Source organism: Castor canadensis, chromosome 17 (genome assembly GCF_047511655.1).
Source record: "Castor canadensis chromosome 17, mCasCan1.hap1v2, whole genome shotgun sequence".
NCBI classification, from domain to species: Eukaryota; Metazoa; Chordata; class Mammalia; order Rodentia; family Castoridae; genus Castor; species Castor canadensis.
The window spans coordinates 1907542-1931576 of NC_133402.1; the positions used below are offsets into that span (position 1 = coordinate 1907542).

General features: G+C 51.3%; 1 protein-coding gene across 6 annotated transcripts in view; it reads right to left on the minus strand.

Annotated features, from left to right (window-relative positions):
* Positions 1-3018: 3018 nt before the first annotated feature.
* Abca3 (ATP binding cassette subfamily A member 3) overlaps positions 3019-24035 on the minus strand; it is a 50256-nt gene continuing 29239 nt past the window's right edge. For 5 of the 6 annotated variants that reach the window (XM_074059471.1, XM_074059469.1, XM_020169336.2 and 2 more), the window contains 19 exons: positions 23682-23836; positions 23256-23411; positions 22847-23057; positions 21530-21680; positions 19497-19595; positions 16314-16500; positions 15003-15306; positions 13959-14232; positions 12479-12683; positions 11863-12082; positions 11417-11575; positions 9663-9835; positions 8201-8329; positions 7883-8077; positions 5756-5943; positions 5122-5292; positions 4686-4876; positions 4420-4493; positions 3019-3961 (listed from right to left, as the gene is read on the minus strand). In XM_074059471.1, coding sequence (XP_073915572.1) covers positions 3830-3961; positions 4420-4493; positions 4686-4876; positions 5122-5292; positions 5756-5943; positions 7883-8077; positions 8201-8329; positions 9663-9835; positions 11417-11575; positions 11863-12082; positions 12479-12683; positions 13959-14232; positions 15003-15306; positions 16314-16500; positions 19497-19595; positions 21530-21680; positions 22847-23057; positions 23256-23411; positions 23682-23836 — 3374 coding nt within the window. In that variant the 3' untranslated portion in view covers positions 3019-3829. Of the gene's footprint in view, positions 3962-4419; positions 4494-4685; positions 4877-5121; positions 5293-5755; positions 5944-7882; positions 8078-8200; positions 8330-9662; positions 9836-11416; positions 11576-11862; positions 12083-12478; positions 12684-13958; positions 14233-15002; positions 15307-16313; positions 16501-19496; positions 19596-21529; positions 21681-22846; positions 23058-23255; positions 23412-23681; positions 23837-24035 lie in introns of those variants that run through there. The other variant, XM_074059472.1, reaches the window with a different exon arrangement.

Consider the following 24035-nt stretch of genomic DNA (forward strand, 5'->3'; position numbering starts at 1 on the left):
GGAGAGACCTAAGAGAAGCTGCTGCTTGCTGAGAGTTCAGTCATCAAGGCCTGGCACCTGCCTTAGGAGGGACAAGGAAGAAGTATTGGCTACTGTGTGGCCAGAATAGGACTGAAAGGGCTGCCAGGCAATTGACTCAGGCAAATGTGGCCAGCTGGGAGAGTGCAGCTGTGGGAGTTGTCCCCAGCTACAGGCTTGCATCATAAGGGGTGGGCTATCTCAGAGTCTGATGCCTCTGTACCAGGCACCTCTGGAGTCTTGCATAAGGTGTAAGCTGTTCTCTGGAGGGGCCCATGGGGCCAAGTGGTGAGCTCTGGAGCCTATACTCATCTTCAGCTCAAAGCCATGTGTCCATTCCTGCCATGAGGAAGTAAAGGATGGTGACATCTGAATTGCTTCCCACTCACCAGGGTAGTCTCAGGGGACAGGATGGGTAAGATCCAGGCACAGAGTAATGAGCTGATGTGCTGGATGATCCGAGCGAGACTTGATGCTTCTCTGACCCTGGAGGCACTGAATGCTAACATCTGTAGGGATGGACTGGGCCCCTGGAGTAGGGTTTGGGCAGCTCTGTCAGCTGAGGAGGAAGGTAGGGCCCTCTCTCCCTTTGCCTGGCCCTGCAGCTTCACTCCTCCACCTGCCTGCCCAGAGTCCAGACCAGGAGGACCCATTAGGTGAGGAGGGGGCCCTCTCCAGCACTGTCACCTGCTCGGGTGCAATGTTGGCAGTTCTGTGTGGGTGGCCACCTGCCCTCTGCTGGTAATGTCCTGGCATCTGGGGTTCACTGTACCTGTATACATGAATGTGTTTTGGGCAAAGCTGGGCACACAGAAGTGAATGATACCCTCACACACAGAGGTGAATGATACCCTGGATCTGCCTGAAGGTTTTGGGTCAGGTAAATGTGCCTTTTCTCCCCAGCTCCTGCTTCCTGCCAGTTTCAGTCTTTGAGAGGTGACCCTGGGGAAGGAGGCCCTCACTGGGATGGCTAAAAAGGCACGTGGTACCTGGCCCAAGACCTAGCCCAGCACGGCTTTCCCCAGATTTCTTGTGAGGCTGAGAAATAAACTATCTTCTCTAAGCTGCTGTGAGCTGAGGTTCTGCCTGGCCTGGTGGTGGGTTCCCTTTGACCTATAACCCCTACTGCATGGAATGGGGAGCCTTTCGCTTTAAACTTGTGAAGCACTGGGGGTCTTGGCCTCAGTTCTGCCCAAAGCAGGGTTCCTACCCTGCCTTGTGGGGCTCCCATTTAAGTTTTAGGTGTAGTGACCCTGAGTGTTTGGTCAGGTTACACTGACGGACTGGGCAGGACAAAAAAACAAAACATACAGGCTGTTGCACAGGCCCTGTTCTTGGCCCTGTGGGAACTGGGCCAGGCCTTGCAGAATAGAGGAAGCAGAATTTTGTCTCGTGGGGCTCACTGAAGTTGGGAGCAAAACAGGCATCGGGCCCAAGAGGGCTGGGCAGCCAGGTGCAGCAGCAGCAGTCTGGGAAAAGTGTCCCCAGTGCTGCCTGGGCCCTGGTGGTCTGGAGGGGAATGAACAGGAAGGGGAAAGGCCCTGGCTCCTCCTGTCTATCTATCCCATGGCTTAGAACTGCTACCACTCAAAAAAGCCAATGGGGATGGGCTCCTGAGGATCAGTCCTGGCTCCACCTTTCTAAAATGTTTATTTTTGTGGTACTAGGGTTTGAACTTGGCCTCATGCTAGGCAGGTGTTCTACAATTTGAACCATGCTCTGAGCTCCTGGTTTCACCTTTGATGATAACTCTAGCACCAAGTGTCAACTCCTAAAGGCAACCCAGGGGGTTCTATGGACCCTTCCTGTTGCTTCTGGGGTCCATTCTAACTGAGCTACTCCTGCCCAGGCTTTGTGCTGAGTAGTAGTTTTGTGCTCCTCCCCCAGACACCCCAAGTCCTGTGGACCCTCCTCCTAGCTGTGTGTTTGCTTGCCCCTCCTGACCCCATGTAGTGGCCTGGACTGTGCCCACATCTGTACACGGTGGCAGGTCATCTTCCTAAAAGGATGCTGATGGTGGTACTCCTCAGGTAAGACCTCTCTGGCAGCTTTGTTCTGCCCTTGGGAGGATGGGCAGTTTCTACATCACACTGAAGCACGCTGGTTTGCATGTGTATGTCTCACATAGGCTGTTCCCTTAGTCCTAACATCTTCCTTCATGCTTTTTTTTCTTCTTCTTTTAATGGTATCAAAGAAGAAAAATGTCAGATTCAAAATCTCTAATTGAGCTTAAATGAAGTTCAAGAATACCTTGTGGCAGGATTCTTAGGCAGGCGTGAATGTGTGGCCAGGCTAGCCATACCTGCTTCACTAGCCTTTGTCTCCTCTAATCCTGAAAACCCAACAAGGGAGCAGCTCTAGGCCCAGACTCAGAGGCTGCAGAGCTGCTGACAAGTTGGACCAGAACAGGCCCACTTCCCAGATTGTTCTCTTAGGCAGTGTTTAGGCCACAACTGCCCTAGGTTATTTTTTATAACTTGGAACTAAATGATGATAGTTTTAAGACTTTTAAAAGGAGTAGACTTTTAAGAGTGCTACTGGAAACTTTGCAGTTCCATAAACTTTTAGAGACTGATCAAAAACAAATTTGAAGTTGTCTCAAGTGAAGCCAAAGTGATGAAAACAAGTTTTTCTAAAACTGGACTGTAAAAGAATATAAAATGCAGAGATCCAAATCACAAAGTTTTAGAAAACCAGTAGAAATAATGGTGCATAATAAAAAAAGAGGGCTGACATTTGAAGATTCTTCTGGAAATGCTGGGGCCAGAGGCCTCCTGCACCAGCCCATAGTTTTCTTGTAGTTGGGCACTGATCTGACCTGCTTTTTCACTTATCTTAGGGGCCTGTTCCTTCACTTCATAGCAGTGAATCCTGTAAGTTTTCTCCCTATTGAGAAAAGCTTTTACATGTCTGAAATTTGGTATAAGAGCCTTGTATTTAGATTGTGGGAGTGATTGAGCGCCTCCCCCCCATACTGCACATGTAACTCGCAGACTGTGATCAAGTCCCCTCAGTCTTTATTTTCTGGACAGAGTCACAGTATGTCTAATGTAACCACAAGGGACAGCTGCTCATCCCTGTAGTAGTCCCTGACTGTCCTGTAGCTGGTGACTTCCTGAAGATTAGAGTTGGAAACAGAGGCTTGTGCTCCAAGTCTGGCCACCATCTCCATGTGGGCTGCTTCTGGGCAATGCTGTGAAGTCGGGACAATGACTGGCTCAGAGTTGACTCAGCCGGGTGTAGCATCCACACCCTATGGAACTCTGGGACTGCACTGGCAACTAAGGTCTCAGCACCTAGTCATAGTCAACATCTTCCCTTCATGAACGGTGATTTGTAACTTTTATGTCCATTCACAGCAGACTGGAGGGCCTTGCTGCTGCTCATCCCTGCTGGGTTCCTTTTTCCTCTCCCGGGGAGATTAGTGTCGTGTGTAAACATGGGACAGGTCACTGGGTTCTCTCTGTGTGAACACATAGAGAAATTCAGCACCCAGGTCAACTATAGTCCTGTCTGGGACAGTTCTCCACTCAAAGGCCCATGGCTGCCTGCACACACTGCTGGCTGGGCCCTGTTTCTGGGAACGTGAACTCCTGAGAGTCTGCCTTCAGGAGTGGAAATCTGCATGCTGATTCCCGCAGTAGGGCACTGACACACTGGGTCCATTCTATGCATATCACCTTGACTTTTTCATGTCCATAGAAAAGAGTGATGAAAAATAAAGGATAAGAGAAACGCAGAGGGAGAGGATGCACAACTGCACATCAGCTCATCCTGTCCCTGCCTGGTGCTCGAGGCAGCAGAAGGTTCCTCACTGCCCCTCCTCCAAGGTGGGGGGCTGCAGGTGGGCGAAACTCAGGAAGACTTGCTCCAGTGAGATCTGGCTCACTGAGTAGTCGTCCACTCCGTACTTCTCCTTGGCTTTCTCTAGGATACCAAAAACCTTTGGGAAACAGAAAAACTGCTGGTAAGAGAGACCAGGGCTGAGGCTTCTTGGGCAGGTCAACAAGTCTTCTGCAATAAAAGACCCTACCACTGTCCAGCCCTGCTCTAGAGCCTTGGAGTTGTGCTGCTCGGGAAAGGACATTGGCTGTGCTAGGGCAGCAGTGGTGAGGCCAGGCTTCTTCCTGGCTTCTGCTCTTAGCTCAGAGTATAACCTTGAGGAAACTGTGTCCCCTCTCTGAGCCAGTTTTCTTTTTTGCACTGAATTCCTTCTACCTAAAATATTTTACATATAATTCCTCAAACCTAGTAGATAGTAGGGTGAATGTTAGGAGAAGCAGGAAATGATTCCACCATGAAAAGAGCCTACAGGAGGCTCTTTTCTGAAATCGCTACAGGAGACACCTAGAAGGTCCTCTCCTAGTCCCTGCTAGAACCCAGTGTGGCTCCTGTGCTCACCTTTGCCCAGCTGAGGTCACGGCCAGGCAGGTGGTAATGGACCATGCCTTGGTGCTCATCTTCTAGGATGCTGCCTGCACAAAAAAGAGACCATATCCCCATGATGGCTGGGCTGGAGGGCTGGGGAAAGGGGCTTGGGCACCCAGGACCATGGTCCTCATTCCAGGGTGGTCAGGCATGTGGGACAAACTCTTTGGGCAGCAGCTGACAGAGGCCCAGGCAGGGGCCCAGGGCTACCCGTGGGGGCTGCCACAGCCAGCACACACCTGGGAAAGTCAGGTCCACAAATGCCTTGAACTCCTGCAGCGCCTCTTGCTGCCCTTCTCTGTGGACCTTGGCCTGCAGGGAGTAGCCACTGCCGAACTTGCTCTTGAGGTGCTGCGGGCTGCCCAGGCACTTGAACTGACCCTGTACCATGATGGCCAGCCGGGTGCACAGGGCCTCACACTCCTCCATGCTGGGGAGAGGGGGGTGGGCCTGAGACAAGGCTGATGCCCACCCTGGGTGTGAAAAGCTTGTGCAGACAGGAGGGTGTTGATGCCCAGATCAGGCCATTCCTGACTCCCATGCTCAGAGTGTGGCCCATGTGGAGAGCTCCTGGCCAACTCTGTGCCAGTTGCAGACAGGGTTTCTGCTCACCTGGCCCCTCCCCAGCCACCCATTCTGGCTCTTCCACCAACCCACAGGGACCCCCGGCTCTACCTATGGGAGGTGATGACAATGGCCTTGCCAGACTCACGGGCCCGGGCCACAGTGTCCCAGAGCAGGCGCCGGGCCACGGGGTCCATGCCAGTGGATGGCTCATCCAGGAAGATGACCGCAGGCTCTCCAATGAGGGCAATGGCAGTGCTCAGCTTGCGCTTGTTACCACCGCTGGGGGCAGAGGGTGTGGGGTGGGAGGCAAAGCTGACAATTAGCATGAGCTCCTTGGTCCCAGCAAAAGCCCATGCTTTGAGACTGCAGAACACCCAGGTAAGAGGAAGGTAGTGATTGGGCCTGGAGAGCCCACTGCATAGGGTTGGGGGCCTGGAAAGAGCTGTGCCAAGGTGGTGGGTTCATGCCACATGAGGTGGGAACGCCATCTATTTGCACTGAGTGGGTCTCTGCCATCATTCGCTACCTGGCCTGGTCTCTAGGTGGCAGGGGCCCTCAGGACATCCCACTTACTGGTGATGCTACCGAATTCTGCCTGATCCTAGAATCATGCAGGGAGTCCTGGCCACTGACCTGAGCAGTCAGTTGCCCCCAGCTCTATGCTAAGGGAGACCCCTGACTCCTTCCTGGGGAAGGGTCAGGAGCCATCTCCTCAGAGGCAGGGGTTGGGCACAGGTCGCACCTGTATGTCCTGACCAGTTTGTTGGCATGTGGCTCCAGGAGCAGGCCCCGCAGTGTGTTCTCCACACAGGCACCAATGAGGCGCTCAGGGATGCCTCGAAGTCGTGCGTACATGACCAGCATCTCCCGGCCTGTCATATGGTCTAGCAGGGCATCAAACTGGGGGCAGTACCCCACCCTCTGCCGTACCTGGGTTAGAGCACAGCACAGTCAGAGAGGGGAGAGGTCAAGAGAGATGCCTTGTGCTGCCAGAAGTGCAGAGATCACCTGCTCTGTGCTGCCACTGAGCCTGGCCCTGGTCTCTTCCAGTGAGTCTGTCCAGGGTGGTTTAAAGAGCTGATGCCAAGGTCCTGATGACTGACTACAGCTGAAGCTCTCTGAGCAGTGCACTAGGGGGACACAGGAAGGACCTGGCTGGCTCAGGAAAGCTCCTGAAGGGTTCCAGCTTGGAGCTTAGTCCATAACAGGCAGGAGGAGACAAGGGGAGACTGGTTAAGAATGGCTTCACTATTATTTAAGCGATCACTGTGAAAACCTTTACACCTGATAAATGCTTACCTGTTCATTCATTCGTCAGGCGTTTAACTAACATCTAATATGCTAGGGTCTTTCTTCTCCCTCTAGTAAGAGGTGTTCCTTGGAAATACCTTTGTGGTGGGGCATCACTAGTCAGACAGCACAGGCGCTAGTATCTGACCAAGTGCCCATGTCCAGCAGAGCTAGAATGCAGTGGGGCCTCTTCAGCTAAGATACATGGCAGCTGCCATCTGTCCTGCTGCTTTTAGCAGCTGGCAGAGGTGGCTGTGCCTGGGTTCTGTGGATTCCAGAGACTATATTTTTCTTAATCTTTGGAGTTCTAGAATCTGCTTTTAATTGGCTTGGGACAATTCTTAGCTATTATTTTTATTTATTTTGCATTGCTGGGGTTTGAACTCAGGGCCTACACCTTCAGCCACTCTACCAGCTCTTTTTTGTGATTTTTTTTTTTTTTTTTGAGATAGGGTCCCACAAACTATTTGCTTGGGTTGACTTCGAACTGTGATCTTCCTGATTTCCTCTGGAGTAGCTAGGATTACAGGTGTGAGCCACCCGTGCCTGGACAGCCATTACCTTTTAGATTGCCTCTCCCCCACTTCCTCTCCTTTCCTCTGGAACTCAGGTTAATTGTGTTCAGCACTGCCCAGCTGTTCTTCTGTTTCCAGATCATGTGTAGTTTTCTCTCTCCTGCCTGTATTTCCAATCATGCTGTTTTTCTTCCTTGGCCTCAGGCAAGCACTCTACCTCTTGAGACCCTTTATTTGTATTTTGTTTATGAGATAGAGTCTTGCTAACTTTTGCCCAGGCTGACATCCACTCGCAATCTTCCTTCCTCTACCTTGCAGATAGCTGGGATTATAGAAGTACATTTATTTTTTTAAACATGGTGAACAATTGTTTTGTAATCTGGGCCTGAAAACTGAAAACCCAAAGTCTGTGGATTTGTTCCTCTCTTGGGGCCTCGTGTCTACAGATTCTAGTTATGGCACCTATCTCCTTTGTTTGGTTGGTTGCTGTGCTCTGCTCAAGGGCCTAGATGCTGTTATTCCAGGTATTTGAGGCCTAAGTGAGCCTTTCCTACAAAAGGCCTGTGTCCACTTTGGTTCCTGGAGCACCACAGTCCAAAGCCCCCTGCCAAGAGAACTCATGGACACTTCTCAGGCTCAGGGTCTTTTCCTTTCCTTGTCCCTGTTCTGCTCAACACAGGGGGACCTTCTGTGAATACCCAGGGGTTGGAAGTAGAGGGTTGCCTTTGATCCATCCTTCCTCTGGTGGGGTCAGCCCAATTCAGGGGAACTGTGGGGTAGGCCCTGGGTCTTCTTTTCTGTCCCCTTCACTCTTCAAAGTCTTTAACCCACACTCACGAATCCTGAACACAAACTGGCCTCTGGGTGGAGGCAACTAAATCAGTGCCTTTTTAGCCCACATCTCTCTCCTCCCCATTACCTGCTCAGGTCTGGCCCTATCACTGCCTTGTCCTGCTGCCCACAGATGTGTGCTGTGCCACTGTGATCCAGAGGCCAGCTCATCACTGCCTCCAGGGCATCCCTCCTCCTTGCCTGCCCCAGCAGGACCTGCTTACAGCACCCACCTTCTTGATGTCAGAGCTGATGCTGTATCCCTCAACAAAGGCATCCCCTGAGGTGATGGTCTCCTCCCCTGTCAGCATTTTGAAGGTGGTGGTTTTCCCTGCTCCATTGAAACCTAGCAGGCCAAAACACTCCCCTTTCTGGACGGCGAGGGAGATCCTGTCCACGGCGAGGAGCGGTGCCCGCTGGTCATACACCTGCAGGATGCCCAGCAGGAAGCACCAAGTGAGGATGCCTGGAGATAGGCCAGGTACCCTGGCCTCAGACTCTGCCAGCTCCTGGACTCCAGGAGAGGGTGGAGGGTGGTGACTGCATGTTACCTTAGAGAGCTCCTTGATGATCAGGGGCGTGTCAAGCAGGGAGTCCAGGCTGGGGGCCATGACTCGGTTCCTCTCATCTGCCACATCTTGGTCTTCAGGAAGCACTGATGTCCGGCTGTGCAATTCTGCCTAATTGTTTGAGATGGAGGCCGTATGGGAGGAAGGGCAGGGCCCAAGGTTGACATGGGAGGTCTGATGGAACTAAGGTGTTGCAGGTTTCTTACCCTAGTCCAGTCCCCACATTTGTACTCAGACCTTTACAAGAAGAGGTGGTTGTAGGGAATGCAACTGCCATCAGGAAACAAGCTATCTGTATAGAGGTAGTACCAAAAGAACTGTGTGGGAGTCATGGAGAAAATCCTACACTTCACTAAGGGATGTAAATGAAGGAAGGGTTTTTTGTTTCTTTTTTTTTGTGGTTTGAACTCAGGGTCTGCTAGGTAGGTGCTCTACCACTTGAGTCACACTCCCAGCCCTTTTTGCTTTTAGTTATTTTTCGAGTATGTTGTGTTTTTGCCGAGGCCAGCCTGGACTGCAATCTTTTTTTTTTTTTTACACCTTCCGCATATCTAGGTTATAGGCACTTGCCACCATGACAGGCTTATTGATTGAGATGGGATCTGGCCAACTTTTTGCACCAGTTGGCCTCGAACCATAATCTACCCAATCTCCACCTCATGAGTAGCTGGGATTACAGACATGAGCCACAGTGCCTGGTAAAAAGCTAGCAGATTTTTTTTGGTTGGTGATACTGGGGTTTGAATTAAGGACCTTGCACTTGCTGGGCTGACACTCTATCACTTGAGCCCCACATTCTTTTTTTTTTTTTTTTTTTTAAAGAGATGGGGTCTTGCTAAGTTGCCCAGGCTGGCCTCAAACTCCTGGACTCAAGTGATCCTCCAGCTCAGTCTCCTAAGTAACTGAGGCTACAGGTGCATGCCTATACTTGGCTAGGAAGACTGTAATAAATAGAACTCCGTTTTAGAAAAGTCTTAATATTTTAGACAAGTCAATTTAACCCAAGAGGCTTTTTGTTTGTGTGGGGAAGAGGATGGAGACCTAAAATGTATCTGCAAAAACAAATGTACATGGTAACACATGGAGCACCCCCTTCAGGTCAGGTACCTTGAGTGCCCCTGGGTATCACCTCTGGCGAGAAGGGGGACCCCAGACTGATGCCATGGCACTGAGGTCTCAGGCCTTGGGGCAACCCTTGTGACTGGTGAAGGCTGCGACCCCTCTCTGAGCGTGAGTGCTGACAGTGTACTCGGACCTGGTCATGGTCGAGAGCTGAGGCCATGTATGCTGGCCATGAGGAAGAATGACTGTGTGGAAGGGCTGCCCACAGAGCATGGGCTGCCAGGTTGAGATGACAGGCAAGCAGCCCTTCGTGGTTCTGGGCCCAAACAGGAGTGTGGGAAGCAGCTACCCAGAGTCTTGGAGCTTCCCAGGAGCCACTCACCAGTGTCCACCTCCTCTGGAAGGCACAGATGAAGGTCCTCAGTCTCCACAGCAGGTTGGTCTCAATGAAGAAGAGCAGGGTGAGGTAGATGCACCCTGATGCAGCCATGGAGGTCACAAACCTGCCAACCCCTGGGGTGCTCCAGGCATAGAAATTCTCCTGGTATTGGATGTCTGTATAGGACAAGGTGCAGGCTGGGCCCCTGGTTGAGAATCCCTTCCCCTCCTGTGCCCCAACCCTGCCCCTACTCCCTAGGCTACACAAATGGCCCCACCTGGCCCTTCCATACTCCTCTTCCCAAGGATGTGCCCTGTGTTTGCCAATGCCACAGGGGAACCTTAGCTACTTCTCAGCAGTGGGGTATTTTTCCATGTGAAGTGACCCTCACACAGCTGTGATGAGGTACGATGATGACCTTGTCTGCCACTCACACTTGCTACCTGGAGTTGGGGACTATGTTGAGAAGTGAGGATGCCCACGTCGCTCCCTTCCAGGCACTGGTGGCTTAGTGAGGTAAGAGGTCATGACAAGCAGAGCCCTATGTCAGCAGGAGCAGAGAGGTGATGGGGCCTGCCTGAGGTGTGCAGGGCTCTGCAGAGGTGGCCACTGGGCTGTCCTCTGATGTATGAAGGAGAGTACTCCAAGTTATCAGAAGGGGTTCCACAAAGATAGGTCCAAGGCTAAATCCCTGAACCTGTGAATGTGACCTGGTTGTTTAGAAATGTGGTCTCTAAGTGCAGGGCAAGCTGGAGGCCCAGAGTTCAATGCCCAGTACCAGAAAAAAAAACGTCTCAGAGTCATGGGTCTTAACATGAGATACTGGATTTAGGATAGGCCTGCGCCCAATGGCAAGTGTCCTTATAGGAAAAGGGTCAGAGATTTAAGACCTAGAGACATAGGGGAGGGAGCCATGCAAAACAGAAGCGGAAATAGATTAATGATGCAGCCACAGCTAGAAGCAGCCCTGGAGCCATGGAAAGCTGAGAGAGGCAGGAAAGATTCTCCCCCAAGCCTTTGAAAGGACAATGGCCATATCTACTCCTTGACTTTGGACTTCTGCCTCTAGCCTTGTGGAGGACATGTCTGCGATTAGGCCATAGTCTGTGGTTCTCTGTTCTAAAGGTCACAGGAACCAGAGAGGTACAAAGAACAGAAGCCCACAGGTAGGCCCAGAATGTGCACGGAGACAACAGTAAATTGCTGATGTGAGATATGAGGGCAGGGCCAGCTAGCATCTACTCAGAACATGGAACAGCCCAGCTATGTGACTTATGTTGTCCCCCAAGGTCCATGTGTTGGAATTTAATCCCCATTGTAAGGAATTAAGAGAGTAGAAACTTAATCATTAACTCTGATGTTCGGAGGTGGGGCCTGTGGGAGGTGATTAGGATGAGATACGGCCAAAAGGGTAGAACCTCATGATTGAACCTTGATGACTTTGTAAGACAAGGGAGAGCGACCAGATGACATACACATGCATCTTGCAATCCCCATCTGAGTCCACGTGATGTCTACACTGCCTTGGGACTCTTCAGCAAGATAGCCATTGCCAGATGCAAGCCCTTGTCCTTGAGGGGTGTGGGCCAATATAAGCCTCTTTGCTTTATAACTTACCCAGTCTCTGGTACTATGTCACTGGCAACAGAAAATGGACAATACAAGTCCCTTGGCTGGGGGAGTCCTGGAGATGCTCTGGTTGTCCCGGGAGAGAGCGGAAAAGAAGGAACTGCCCACGGGAGGGTCTGGACACTCACTGTACTTCTTGCAGTACTGGGTGGCAACCTCTGAGGATGTGCAATACCGGCGTGTCTCATAGTTCTCATAGAAGCTGCTGACCGCCCTCCCTAGGCAGTGATTGGGCAGCACCAGGAACACACGGTCCAGGGTTCTGGAAAGTTCTTCTAACTTGACCGCTGTGGTGGGGAGTGTAGCAGATTAGTGAGTGCTAGAGGACACAGCATATCTGCCCAAGGACAGATCCAGGCAGCAAAAGGCAGGTCTCAGGTGTCCCCACAGATCAGGCATCTCCGTTAACGGGACCCTGCCCGTTGTGGGCAGAATGGGGCGGCCCTCCAGGAGTGGCCCCTGGGGGAAGCTGCAGACCCTCCCACACTGTGGCTGGTCAAGCGGGGCCACGTGGGGCAGAGCAGCTCCATGGGTGGCAGTGGGGTGTGAGTGGGGGTGGTCTCCATGCTCCCACCTGGGATGCGCATGACAGTGACCATGAGGAAGGTGGTGATGCCCGACAGGATGTTGAATATGGTCAGCCTGGTGTAGGCCGTGGACGCGCCCAGGAAGAAGAAACTCATGAGGTACATGAGGGGGATGATGGCCCAGCCATACAGCATTAGCAGCAGCAGCATGTCGGCCGCGTGGCCGTCCTGAGTGAAGGCACGCACATCGAAGGCTCGAAACACCACCTACGGCAGCACAGATGAGGCAGCTCAGCGCACAGGCCAGTAGGCAGCTACCCGGGCGTGGGAAAGGGGACCAATGGGAGTATTCCATGGTCCTTGGGCCCTGGTCAATCAGCTATCCTGGGCCCCTCAGCCCCATGGCCCCACAGCGCCTTTCAGCTCTGAGACCCTCTCTGACCAGCAGTTTCCTCTTCTCCCCTGGGCTGATGAGCTGAAACCAGATTGCTGGCCCAAGTTCTGCCTACCAAGAGGGGCAAGGGGCTGGAGTGTGGTGAGGAGCCACCCAGCGTTTCCAGCATCCTCCTGGATCAGGATGAGCCACCAGCTCAACTTTCCTGCTGGCTCTAGTTCTGCTCCCTGTGGTCTGCAGGGCGGTGTTCAGCACCACCCAGCACTCACCAGCAGCAGCAGAGCAGGGACGAGGAAAGAGATGAGGTCCCACAGCAGAGCGGAGAGCCAGAAAGTAGCCACATGGACACCACTCACAAACTGGACGTGCTTGGCCTGGACGGCCCTCTCACTGACTGCCAAGATGGAAAATGTGCTGGCCAGAAATGCCATGGCGAAGAGCAAATTGAGGGAGATGTCAAATCCCTTTCGGCCCCTGGGAAGGACAGAGCACAGTGTGTCTCGGTAGTGGGAAAGATGGGGCCCAGGGTCATCACCATCCAAACACGGGGTGCAGTAACCAAACCACTCAAGGGGAATAAGGGAGAACCATAAGCCATGGGTGAGGGCAGGACCAGGAAAATTTCCCACTCCCTGAGGATAGCTCCTCTTCTGGCCTTCCTGTCTCAACACAATTAAGGGCAGCATTCTCTACCCAGGCTCTTTCTGTGAGTTCCTGAGTCACTGTCCCTACATCCTCAGGGTCTATAAAACCTGTCCCTCTCTTGTTACTCTTGGTACCCTCGGAGCCTCTGCCCTGCTTTTTTACCACCTCAGGTCAGATCCTACTGTTGGTGCCTGGATCACCACTGCACCTAAATTTCCCTCTCTGGGTGCATTCCGTGTTCTGCATCTAGTTGTCAGCAACATACTCTAGAAATAGGCTCTGGTGGTGTTTTTACTCCAGTGCTTAAACACCTCCTAGCTACTTCAACAAATGGTGTTGGGACATGGAATACTATTTAGCAAAATGGAAAGGAGGGAGGGAGAGAGGGAGGAGGAGAGAAGAAAAGAAAAAAGGAAAAGAAAGAGAAGTAAAAAGAACAAATAAAAAATGCTAAATGGAGGCAGCCAAGCACAAAAGGTCATGGGTCATATGATACCATTTCTGTGAATGTCCAGAATCCAAGGAAATAAAACAGACCAGCAGGGGCTGAGAGTTGGGGAGAATGGGAAGTGACTGCTAATGGATCCAGATTTCTTTATAGGTGATGGTATCACTTCCTTGAGGACACCAAAAAACATTTGAGTATCTCCCAAAATTATTCTATCAGCACTCTCCCATCTGGTCCACTGTCACTGTTAAGTCTGACCCCCCCCCCCCCCCCCCCCGAACCTGACCTTTGGGCCTCCCAGTTGAGAGCCCACCAGGGGGTGCAGTTGGTGTTTCTCAGATCCCAGCACAGCCTGGCTCCCACACCAGGCTGCTGAGGACCCTGCCAGGAAGAAAAGGCAAAGCCGCCCACCAGGTTCTCAGAAGCCTTCTGATGAAGACTGCAGTGCACATGGGATGGGCATCCTGGGTTGATTTTAGGTCACAGAAAAGGCAAATATGGTAGGCTGTTGGCCTGGGGCCCCACTGGCCAAGAACAAGCAGCATCTACAGGGCAGATACTGCTTTGTCTGTCTACAGAGCCTTGTTTCTAGAATTGCCCCAGGTGGTCAGTCCTGGTGAGGGGCTTCTGACTGGGCGGGAAGGCTGTGTACGTACTGGCTGAACTCATCCTTGGCGGTCTGCAGGGCATTCCGGGGCTGGGGATAGTTGGAAACCTCAATGGAGGCCCTCGGGCCACATAGTAGCTTGAATAAAAGGTTGTCCACAATGGCCAGGGCAGTAGCCGGGGAGTGGTACGCCTGGTTGTTGAACAGGGCAGTCACCATCATCTGCTCTCCCGTGTCTCTGAAGGACATCGCCACCAGGCACCGCTCGTTAAAGCCGCCTCCCTCCACTGAGGCCCTGAAAACCAGGAACTCCTCCAGGTCACCTGGGGAGCAATGGCAGTGTCAGAGTTTGCAGGGGGTGGGGCCCACAGGGATATCCACTGCCATTCCAGTGATCCTCACCATGGACAGGCTGTGAGTACAACCAAGCTGGGACTCTGGGTTGAGGGGGCTCTTGCCAGGCCAGCCGTACCCAGAGGCTCCCAAGCTGCAAATACATTCAAGCTTTTCCTAAGAAGCACCTCATTTCTGCCAAGATTCTACCATCATTCAGTCTGCTGAACCTCAACCAGCTGGTCAGGATGTGGAAGGTTGCAATAAAACGAGAAAAATGTCTAGCATATTTCTGTTATACTGGAGCACAGGTATTCTATGGCTGATGCAACAGTTATGGCTGCTAGACACTCAAGTCAGTTAAAGTTTCAGGGTGTTGGAAGAAAATACCTAAGTCTATAAACAAACATAAGGTAAAGATTGCTGAAATTTTGCATTTCACTTATGAATAGTCCTGAAGAACAGAACAGGGCTGCCATAAAGACACCTGGCTAAATCTAGCCCTAGCAAGGGGCCTATGTCTCTGGTATCCCCGGGGCACATCCTCTGACTCAGCACCATGATCTATCCATGGGACATCTGGCGATGTCCAAAGTCATTTTTGTCATGGTGGGGTGAGAAGCAACACCAGGGATACTGCTAACTGTCCTAGAGGGCACGTGATAGCCAAGGACTATCTACTCCAAAAGCTGGCACTGCCACAGTCAGAAGCTGGCCTTTGCCGGCACCACTGAGCTCCATGCCCCAAGCCGCCCCTTACCCAGCACCTCGCGGGGCTCCTGCCCCTTGGCCTCCAGCATGTCTCTCAAGTGCTCTGACAGCTGGTGATCCAACCAAGAGGTGCCCGGGATTGAGAAGGGCACAACCGTTCTGCCGTACTCGTCCAGGCTCAGCTTCAGGAGGGGGTCATCGAAGACCTCCGAGGAGTAGTTGATAGCCAGGAGGGCCAGGGTGACGCAGGTCAGAGGGACCAGGACCTGGGCCACCACCATCTTCCACTCCCGCCAGCTGTATGCAGCCTTCTTTAGGAACATGGCCCAGAACTGCTGGCAGTGGAGGGCAAGCTGCAGCAGAGGAAAGGCAGGTGACACAGGCTGTGTCTGGGAGCTGACATTTGGCCCCAAGGCAAGGTGAGACCCCATGGCAGGTGCTGCCCTCAGGGGGCACCAGCCTGGGAGCCTTCAGCTGACATCCCTTCAGGTGGCTACACCAAGAGTGACCTGGAGCCACCCAGAGCCATGGGCTGTAAACTGCAGGAGGGCATGTATGCACCAGCCCTGCAGGTCTGCATGTGGTCTCATAGGATAGGGGGTCACAGCACAAGACATGGCAGATACTGTTTTATTGCAGGATGTTAAGGGCCTAGCTGAGTTTCCCTGCCTTTTTCTGGAGACAGTACACGCAGGAGGCCCCAGCCCAGCTCATGTGTAAGTAGACAGACAAACCCCCTAACCCACTTCCTTGGATCCCTGCCTTTATTCCCTCACATCATCCCTTCTATTTTTTTTTTTTCCTGTGGTACTGGGGATCGAATGTAGGGTCTTGTGCATGCTAGGCAAACACTTAACCACTGAGATACATCCTCAGGCCCATCATCCCTTCTTCACCCTATAAGTATAGAGAGCTTTGGGGTCTCAAGTCCCCAGGTCCAAACCCTAGCTTCCCACATGCTGGCCATTTGACTTTGGCCCAGGCCTTGGTTTCCTGTCTGTAAAATGTGAGTGGGGCTGTCCCTGGTGCACTTAATAGGTTGGTGTAAAGCTAGGTTGGCTCAGAGCTGGGCACAGGGCAGGCTGCCCAACAGGGGACTATCAGTGTTATACGCAATCACTCCCTCTTATCTGTGAGTGCCAAGTTAGACTGTTAAAACATTTCAATTACCCTACTAAAATGCTCCTAGTTCCCTCTCCCTGCCGAACCACAAAGCATGAGCTGAAATCTACCCTCTGTACTCACTGACTCTCTCAAATCCCATGCCTGCCCTGTGGACTCTTCTGCCCGACCCATTCCCCGTCAGCGGCTCTGACACAAGGGAGTCAGGGGCTCTGCGGTCCCAGCCCCAACTGCTCACCCCAGTGTTGAGCTTCACCATGGTGTGCTCCTCCTCAATGAGGGCACCGATGCCGTCAGTTGGGTCCATCACCCCACACAGGTTGCTGTCCACAGCCCAGTCGCTTGCCCGCCTCTCATGCTGGTACTGCAGAGCAGGGAGCTGGATGGCTTGGATGTCCATGCTGCTGTCCACGAGCTTACCAACCCTGCACCAAAGTACACAGGCACCGGTCATAATCCAGCTTCCAGGTCGGGAAAGCAAAGCTGCCCGGAAAGGAGGGCTTTGCCTGGGGACTCTGAAGCAGAATGATGCCATCAGAATCATTAGTTTTTTGTTCATTCATCAAAACATCTCTCTGGAATTCACTTTCGTTCACTAATAAACATCTCCAGAACATTATCTGTATACAGCAAGGCCCGGCCCAGGGGAGAGAGAGTGACCAGCTGGGGCCCCTGTTCTCCTTTTTTTTGGTGGGTCTGGGGTTTTGAACTTAGGGTTTCATAGTTGCAAAGCTGGCACTCTACCACTTGAGCCACACCTCCAGTCCCAGGGGGTCCCTGTTCCCACAGGAACACTGTCCAGAGCCAGCATTTACATTTCAAGTCAGACAGAAAGGGACACAGTGCACACAGCCAGTGCCAGATCCTGGGGAGATGCTGGCTGCTAAAGTGAGACAGGGAGGCAAGCAGCAGTATTTCAAGAGGGACAACTCTGGAGTGGGCATTATAGGGACAGATTTGGATAGAAGAGGGCAAAGGGGGCAAGTGTTAAGTCTGGCAGGTCCTGCAGCAAGTGCTTGGGGTCAGGCCATGCAGGGGGCACAGTGGATCCTGACAGCCCCTGAGCCCAGCTGCCAGGACCCTTGGTGGCAATGCTTTTGTTCACCCCATCTTTGTCATGCTCTGGTTATGAGTGTGAACTTTGGCCAGTCTCTCTATGTGCTCTCAGAGGCAGTGCCCTGTCCAGTTGTCTTTCTCCCCTGGACCTTGCTCAACTGTGTACACATGGCATCCCTAGACAGTCATTAAGTGGACAGAAGACAGGATAAATGGATGAATGAATGGATGAATAAATGAATGAACAAATAGACAAACTAAAGGACTCAATGGCATTCTTCTATTTTAGTGTTTTTTTTTCCTTTTAAACTCAGGGTCTTGAGCTGTGCTAGGCAAGCACTCTATCACTTCAGTTATGACTCTAGCTTTATCTTAGTGCTTCTGAAAGAACCACTTGAAGTAAAGACGAACACTTGTCAAGAATGGGGTGACAAATGATTAAATATAGTTACCATATGATCTATTCCCAGGTATATGCCCAAAAGGAATAAAAACACATGTTCACACAAAAACTTGTACAGGAATATGTTCATGGAGCATGATTTATAATAGTCAAATGAGTAAAAACAAGTTGAGAGTGGTGGCACACAGCTGTAATCCTGGCAGGAGGATCTTGAGCTCAAGGCCAGCCCAGGAAAAGGTAGCAGAAAGACCCTATCTCAAAAAACAACAACAAAAAGAAACAAAAAGGGCTAGGGGAATAGCTCAAGTGGCAGAGTGCTTGCCTAGCATGTACAAGTCCCTGGATTTGATCCCCAGCAACATAAAAACAAAACAAGCACACACAAAACCTTCTGGTAGCTCCCTGTTGATCAGGAAGTACAACTGAAGCTGCTGAGCACAGTGAAGTATTTTCTGATCTGGTCTAACCAAGCTCATTTAAAAAAAATTTTTGTGGTCCTGGGGCTTGAACTCAGGGCCTTTGCCTTGAACCACTCCATCAGGCCTATTTTTGTGAAGGGTTTTTCGAGATAGGGTCTCAAGAACTATTTGCCCAGGCTGGCTTCGAATCCTCCTAAGTAGTTAGGATTACAGGTGCAAGCCGCCCAAGCTCACTTCTGCCTTCAGCTGGAAGCCTGTCCAAGGACCTGCACACCTGCTTCCTTCTCCAAACTTGCCTTCAGACTTTTTTTTTTTGGTGGTGCTAGGCAAGCTCTTTACCACTTGAGTTACACTTGCCTTCAGGCTTGGTCTCTGCTCTGCTGCCTTTTGTCCAGGCCTCTTCTCCTCATTGATTTTTCCAGTCCCACTTGTCTTTTAAGACTCAAATTACAGATTCAGGTCAGAGACATCAAGCATCCTATCTTGCCAGTATTTCCTTTGAATCCAAACAGCGTACCCACTGTCTAAGCTGCCTGCCTTTCTGAGTAGCAAGGGATGCTGGGTAGAACCTCTGATTATTTTTCTACTGAGATTAGGAGGTCAGAGGCCACTGTCAGCTGTTGGGGCTTGGAGCTCAGGCATGAGGACAGAGCCTAGCAGATCCCATGTGCTGAATGAGAATGATGGGATGGAGTAAAGTGGAGGCCAGAAAGGCATTAGACCTCCAGAAATGCAGAGACAAGAGTTCCTGAAGCTTCTGAAAGCAACCAGACACCTGGCCCCCAGGTCCAGCTGTTACCAGACCAGCATGTGGTTTTCTTATAAACCAAGATTCACTGACAGCTGCTCTGCTCTTCCCTGTGCTGGACACCGGTCAGTGAATAGCCTCTCCCTCTACCCCTCTTGCCTGTCCGGGTTTCAGGGTTTCTGTCTGTAGGCTCTTCTCCCTGCGGCTGCTGGCCTTGCCTGCTGCTTCCCATAACTCCCAGGACAGATATCCTTAGCACATTCATTACATGGCCTTATGACTGTGGTCACTTATTCTGTTGCCTTCAGTTCCTCAAGGGAAAAACTACCTCACATATACTCTTATTTCAAGTTCTTAGCACTTTATCTGCCAAGCAAGCATTTGAAAAATGCTGGATAAATAGGTCAATGGTTTGAGCTTGCCTGGTAGTTCTGGGGGTCTGAGAGCTAAACCTCACATCTTTGGTATAGATGCAGGTATCTTGGGGGATGACCCCTGCCCAAGACAGCCCAGTGGGTCCCCCATTGCCCTGCCCATGTATGGTCTGTGTGTTAACTCAAGTGTTTCCAGGAGGGACGCCAGGAAACTTAGACATGTAGGCTGCAACTTTCCAAGTATGCAGGTGTCTGAATTCAGGGCCAATGGTGCCACTGCCCTTCCCTTGCCACAGGCTGGACCTCCACGCTCAAAGGGTGCTGGAGAGCAGAATCAAGCTGACCATCTTACAGCAGCTTTTTAACAAAGTCACTCCCCCAGTGCCAGGGTTGGGACTAATGGGAGTCCATGTCTACTGACCGAAGGAACACCTCCTCCATAGTGGTGACCGAGGCCCCGAAGCTGGCGATGCCCAATTCCTTCTGCTTCTTTTCCAGTTTGGAAAAAAGACTTTCAAACCTGAAAAAGACCCAGAGTGATGAGGTGCTTCTCAGATACTTTCTAGATAATTTGTTCCTAAATAATAATTGCCATGTCGAATGAGGAAGGGGAAGGCAAGGGATAACTCCTTGTAATGCCATTTTTCTGTTTTTCTTTAATTTTTGGTTTTTTTTCGCAGTGTTGAGACTAAACCCAGGGCTTTGCCTATGCTAGACAAGTCCTCTACCACTGACCTGTACCACAGCCCAAAATGCCATTTAAAAAAATAATAAAACTTGGGTTATTATGGTTTAGTGTTCCTTTTTGCTTTAAAGATTTATTATTATTATTGTTTTAATTTTAAATTTTTTTGTTAGGGGGGGACTGGGATTTGTACTTAGGACTTCATGCTTGCCAAGCAGGTACTCTACTGCTTGAGCCACACCTCCAGTCCACTTTGCTCTGGTTGTTTTGGAGATGGGGTCTTGAGAACTATTTTCCCAGGACTGGCCTTGAACTGTGATCCTCTCAATCTTAACCTCCCAAGTAACTAGGATTGCCTAGCATGAGTCACCAGAGCCTGGCTAGATTTTTTTTTTTTTTTAAAAGAGAAGTTTTAGGCTTGCAGCAAAATTGAAAGGGACAGAGATTTCCCATACCACCTTGCCCCCATTTTTTCTCCCTGAGCACTTGGGCTTAGTAGGCATTCTCCAAGGACAGACACCTACATGAAATCACAAAACAAGTCAAAAGAAACTGGTGAATATTCACTTAGTCACAGGGTAGGGAAATACTTTCTGAGAAGAAAAGTAATAGAAGAAATCTCAACAGGAAAGGTATGACAAATGCCAAACCTATATGGAAAACAATCCCACAAAATTAAACAGACAACAAGTTGGAGAAAGCTGCAACAAAAACAGTTCATGTGAATATATAAAAGTGGCTCACATAAATGAGCAAAAGCCATCAACAATACTGAGAAGTCAACTCTGGAGCCCAACAGGTATGGAACCATCCGGTCCCCCACTGGTAGGAACCAGAGAAATGCCAATCAGACGGTGTATGCTTTATGCCATTTAATGCACAAATATTGGAAAAAACCTTTACCCAAAGTCATAACCATGGAATTGCACATTGTTGTATCCTGCTGATGGTGCAGGGAAACCAAATGTCATCTCTAGAAGGAAATTTGGTAGTAACTACCTTTGGGAATCTGTCCTGAGTCACTGGAGAACTGGACAAGTTTTCTTACAGGATATTTATTAGCCTGTTTTTTGGGAAAAAATATGAGTGCATAATAATGGAGTAGATGTTAAATTATGGTGCACCTGAGTCATGGGACATTACACAGCTATAAACCTGCATTACATGGGTTGGGGTGTGGTTCAGCGAGGAATGGATGCTTAGCATGTATGAGGCTCTGGGTTAAATCCCCAGCACTGCAAAAAAAACACCATGCCCCCCACCCAACCCCACATGCCTTAATGGGACTTGTAGCATGATTAAATGCACTTTTGGGATATGAATCCCCAAAGTTTCCCAAAATGAATCAAGTGTTTGGTTTTCCCTCTCCCACCGGCAGCTCTGCCTGTGTGTGACAGTGATGAGGCAAGTGCTTGTGTCACAAATTCTGAGATGGAGGAGTCACTCACATTCACAATTTGTCTGCAAATGCTAGTTCTCAGCTCCACAAGTAATTCTGAGCACAGCTGCTATTTAACCAGGTGTTAGGAGGGAGCTACGTGACAGGTATGAATGGCAGGCAGGAGACGAGCACCCCTTCAGATACGTGTTTCTCCTGCTTAGGTACAGTTAAGTGCAGCCCCAGAACCCTGCACCCAGCCAGGCAGGGTCCCCATGGCTGACTGTCCATGGCACATGGGCTGAGATGGCCACTGGCTGAGCCAGAGAGGACAGGGAGTGACTCTGAGCACAGAGCCCTCTTGCATCTGAACCTGTACAAGGCTACATACCTGTGAGTACTCTCCTTGGGAAGAATAAAGGACAGCTCAGCCCCAGCGTGGCTCTCCAGTGTGGCGTTGGGGATGTGGTGTTGCACCAGTTGGGAGATACCTTCAGGATTGCAGTGTGGCTCCTTTACCAGTGTCATGTGGTAGCCAGCACCTGAAATATGTGGGCAGGGCATGAGGCCCTTTGGCTATCTCCACACTTCTCCTCTTGACCATGCCAGGATCTCTGAGGCTCATGCCAGGCAGGCTGATGGGAATGAGGTTGGAGGGATCCATCGTGCTGTTCTAAGGTTGTGCCTCCCTTGTCCTAGCTGGGGAGAGCTCCTGGGGTCCTGGGGCTCTGAGTGTAGTCCGGAGCACTTACTGGAAACCAGAGCCTCCCCAAGGAGGCAAGTACCAGGGAAAGGGACCAACCCCAGCAACAATGCAAACACTGGTGGTGTCTGCACTGTGGGATTAAAGCTGATCAATGCTTGCAGGATAACTCAGCAAGTCAGGAGACATGTGATTATATCATGCACATGTAAGTCCCTTATCTCATCCTTCTATGTCCACTTCAGAGACAAGGACACTGGGCTCAGGAAGATCAATGGCTGGACCAAATGACACCCAGGCAAGAAATGGCATGTTAAACTCTCAAGGCTATAGCAGGGATGGCTCCTTGTCTCCCAAGACCTGTGCCCTTTCTTGGTGACAGAATCCCTGTATCTTTGCAGGGCACACAGTCACTCAGGATGAAGTCACCTTCTACAGTCTGCTCTGGCCATATTGGGTCTATGGGAGGTAGCAGAGGTAAGGTGTGAGCCCCGGGGGTTGTAGCAGAGGTAAGGTGTGAGCCCCGGGGGTTCTGAGGGTGGGGAAGTCTTGTGTTTTAGGTATGGGGAGGCTGGCATGTGCATCACGTTGGACCAGGAGGTGACTACAGGAAGCCATACTCATCCTATAAATAAAGGGGCTGAATCAGTGACCCATGTCCTCACTCGCTGCCTGGGACGTGTGGCAAGCCGTGCTTTTGTTGGGGAGTTGCAATATTGGTGAGCACAAGTGGCCTCACCAAGGGACTACTGCTCTCAGTGGCCCTGGGCATGGCTGCATGGAAGCCCAACCACTCCAGATGTTCTGCCGCATTTACTTCCTCCATTCCCACAAGCCCTTCTGCTGGGGCAAGACAACAAGATGTCTAGAGGAAGCCACTCCTCACTGATGTCAGAGCCATTCACAAAGGCTAACAGTGGGCAGTGCCCCTCAGCATAGCGGGCAACGGCACTGACCTTGTCATGAGACGGAGGCTGACCTGCCCACCTGCTGCCCACCACTCACCATATTTCTGCTTGAGGAACAGTGATGACCCGCAGCACTGCAGCTCCCCCTTGGCCATGATGGCAATGCGGTCCCCAAGCAGGTCGGCCTCGTCCATGAAGTGTGTGGTCAGCAGGATGGTGCGGTCACTCTTCTGCTGCTGAAGAAGGTCCCAGATGGCCCTCCTGGAGATGGCGTCCATGCCTGAGGTGGGCTCATCCAGAATCAGCAACTGGAAGGCAGAGGCACAGCTTTGTGATGATGGCAGAGCCACCTTCCAGGCCCAGGCTGGCTGTGCTGTGAGCCCTGTGCGGCTTGAGTTGCGGACATGCCCAACTCAAGAGGTTTAGCTCTGGAGCCCTGTGTTTGTCCACTGTGTGTGGCGTGCTGCCCTGGCTGCATTAGGAGGCTGGGCCCCACTGCCCCCTACCTTAGAGCCTGCTATGAGGGCAATGCCGATGGAGAGCTTGCGCTTCATCCCCTCGCTCAGGAACTTGCTCCTTGAGCCCCGCTTGTCCTCCAGACTGAGGAGGTGCAGCATGTGCTTGACTTCTTCAGGGCACTTCTGGGCGGACAGGCCTTTTAGCTGCAACAGCAGGGGACAGGGGAAGGGCATGAACCAGGGCTGCTCATGGGAGCCCAGCTGTCCAGCGCGCTCCCTGGCCTGAGAGACATCTTCCCCTAATATTGCTGGCCTCTGCTCACCCATAACCCTTACTCCAGCTCTTATGGAACAGCTCCTCAGAACAGATTTCAGTTGACCAGAAGGGAAATGGCACCCTCGGGTTTCCTTAGAAACCCAAACCCATCAGTAATGGAACAACCACCATCCACATGTATGATCACCCAGTCTCACCTGTGCATAGAAGTAAAGATGTTCTGCTACTGTCAAGTTGTCAAACAGGACATCATGCTGGGGGCACAGGCCTAAACTCTTCCGGATTTGAGCCATGTCTTGAGAAATTTCATACCCACTAATATACACTCGTCCACTGGTGGGGGGAAAGAGACCTGGAGCCAAGCAAAAGACCCTCCAAACTCAGTATGAAAATCTGGTTCATCAGCACCAGGTATGACTCCTCACCTCCATCTGCTGCTTTCCTTTAAGTGACTGAAGATCCTGCCCATGAGAGAGAACCAGGGACCCCTGCTCCCCACCATGGTGAGTTCTGTCCAGCTGGGCAGTAGACAGAGGAGGGATGGGGACATG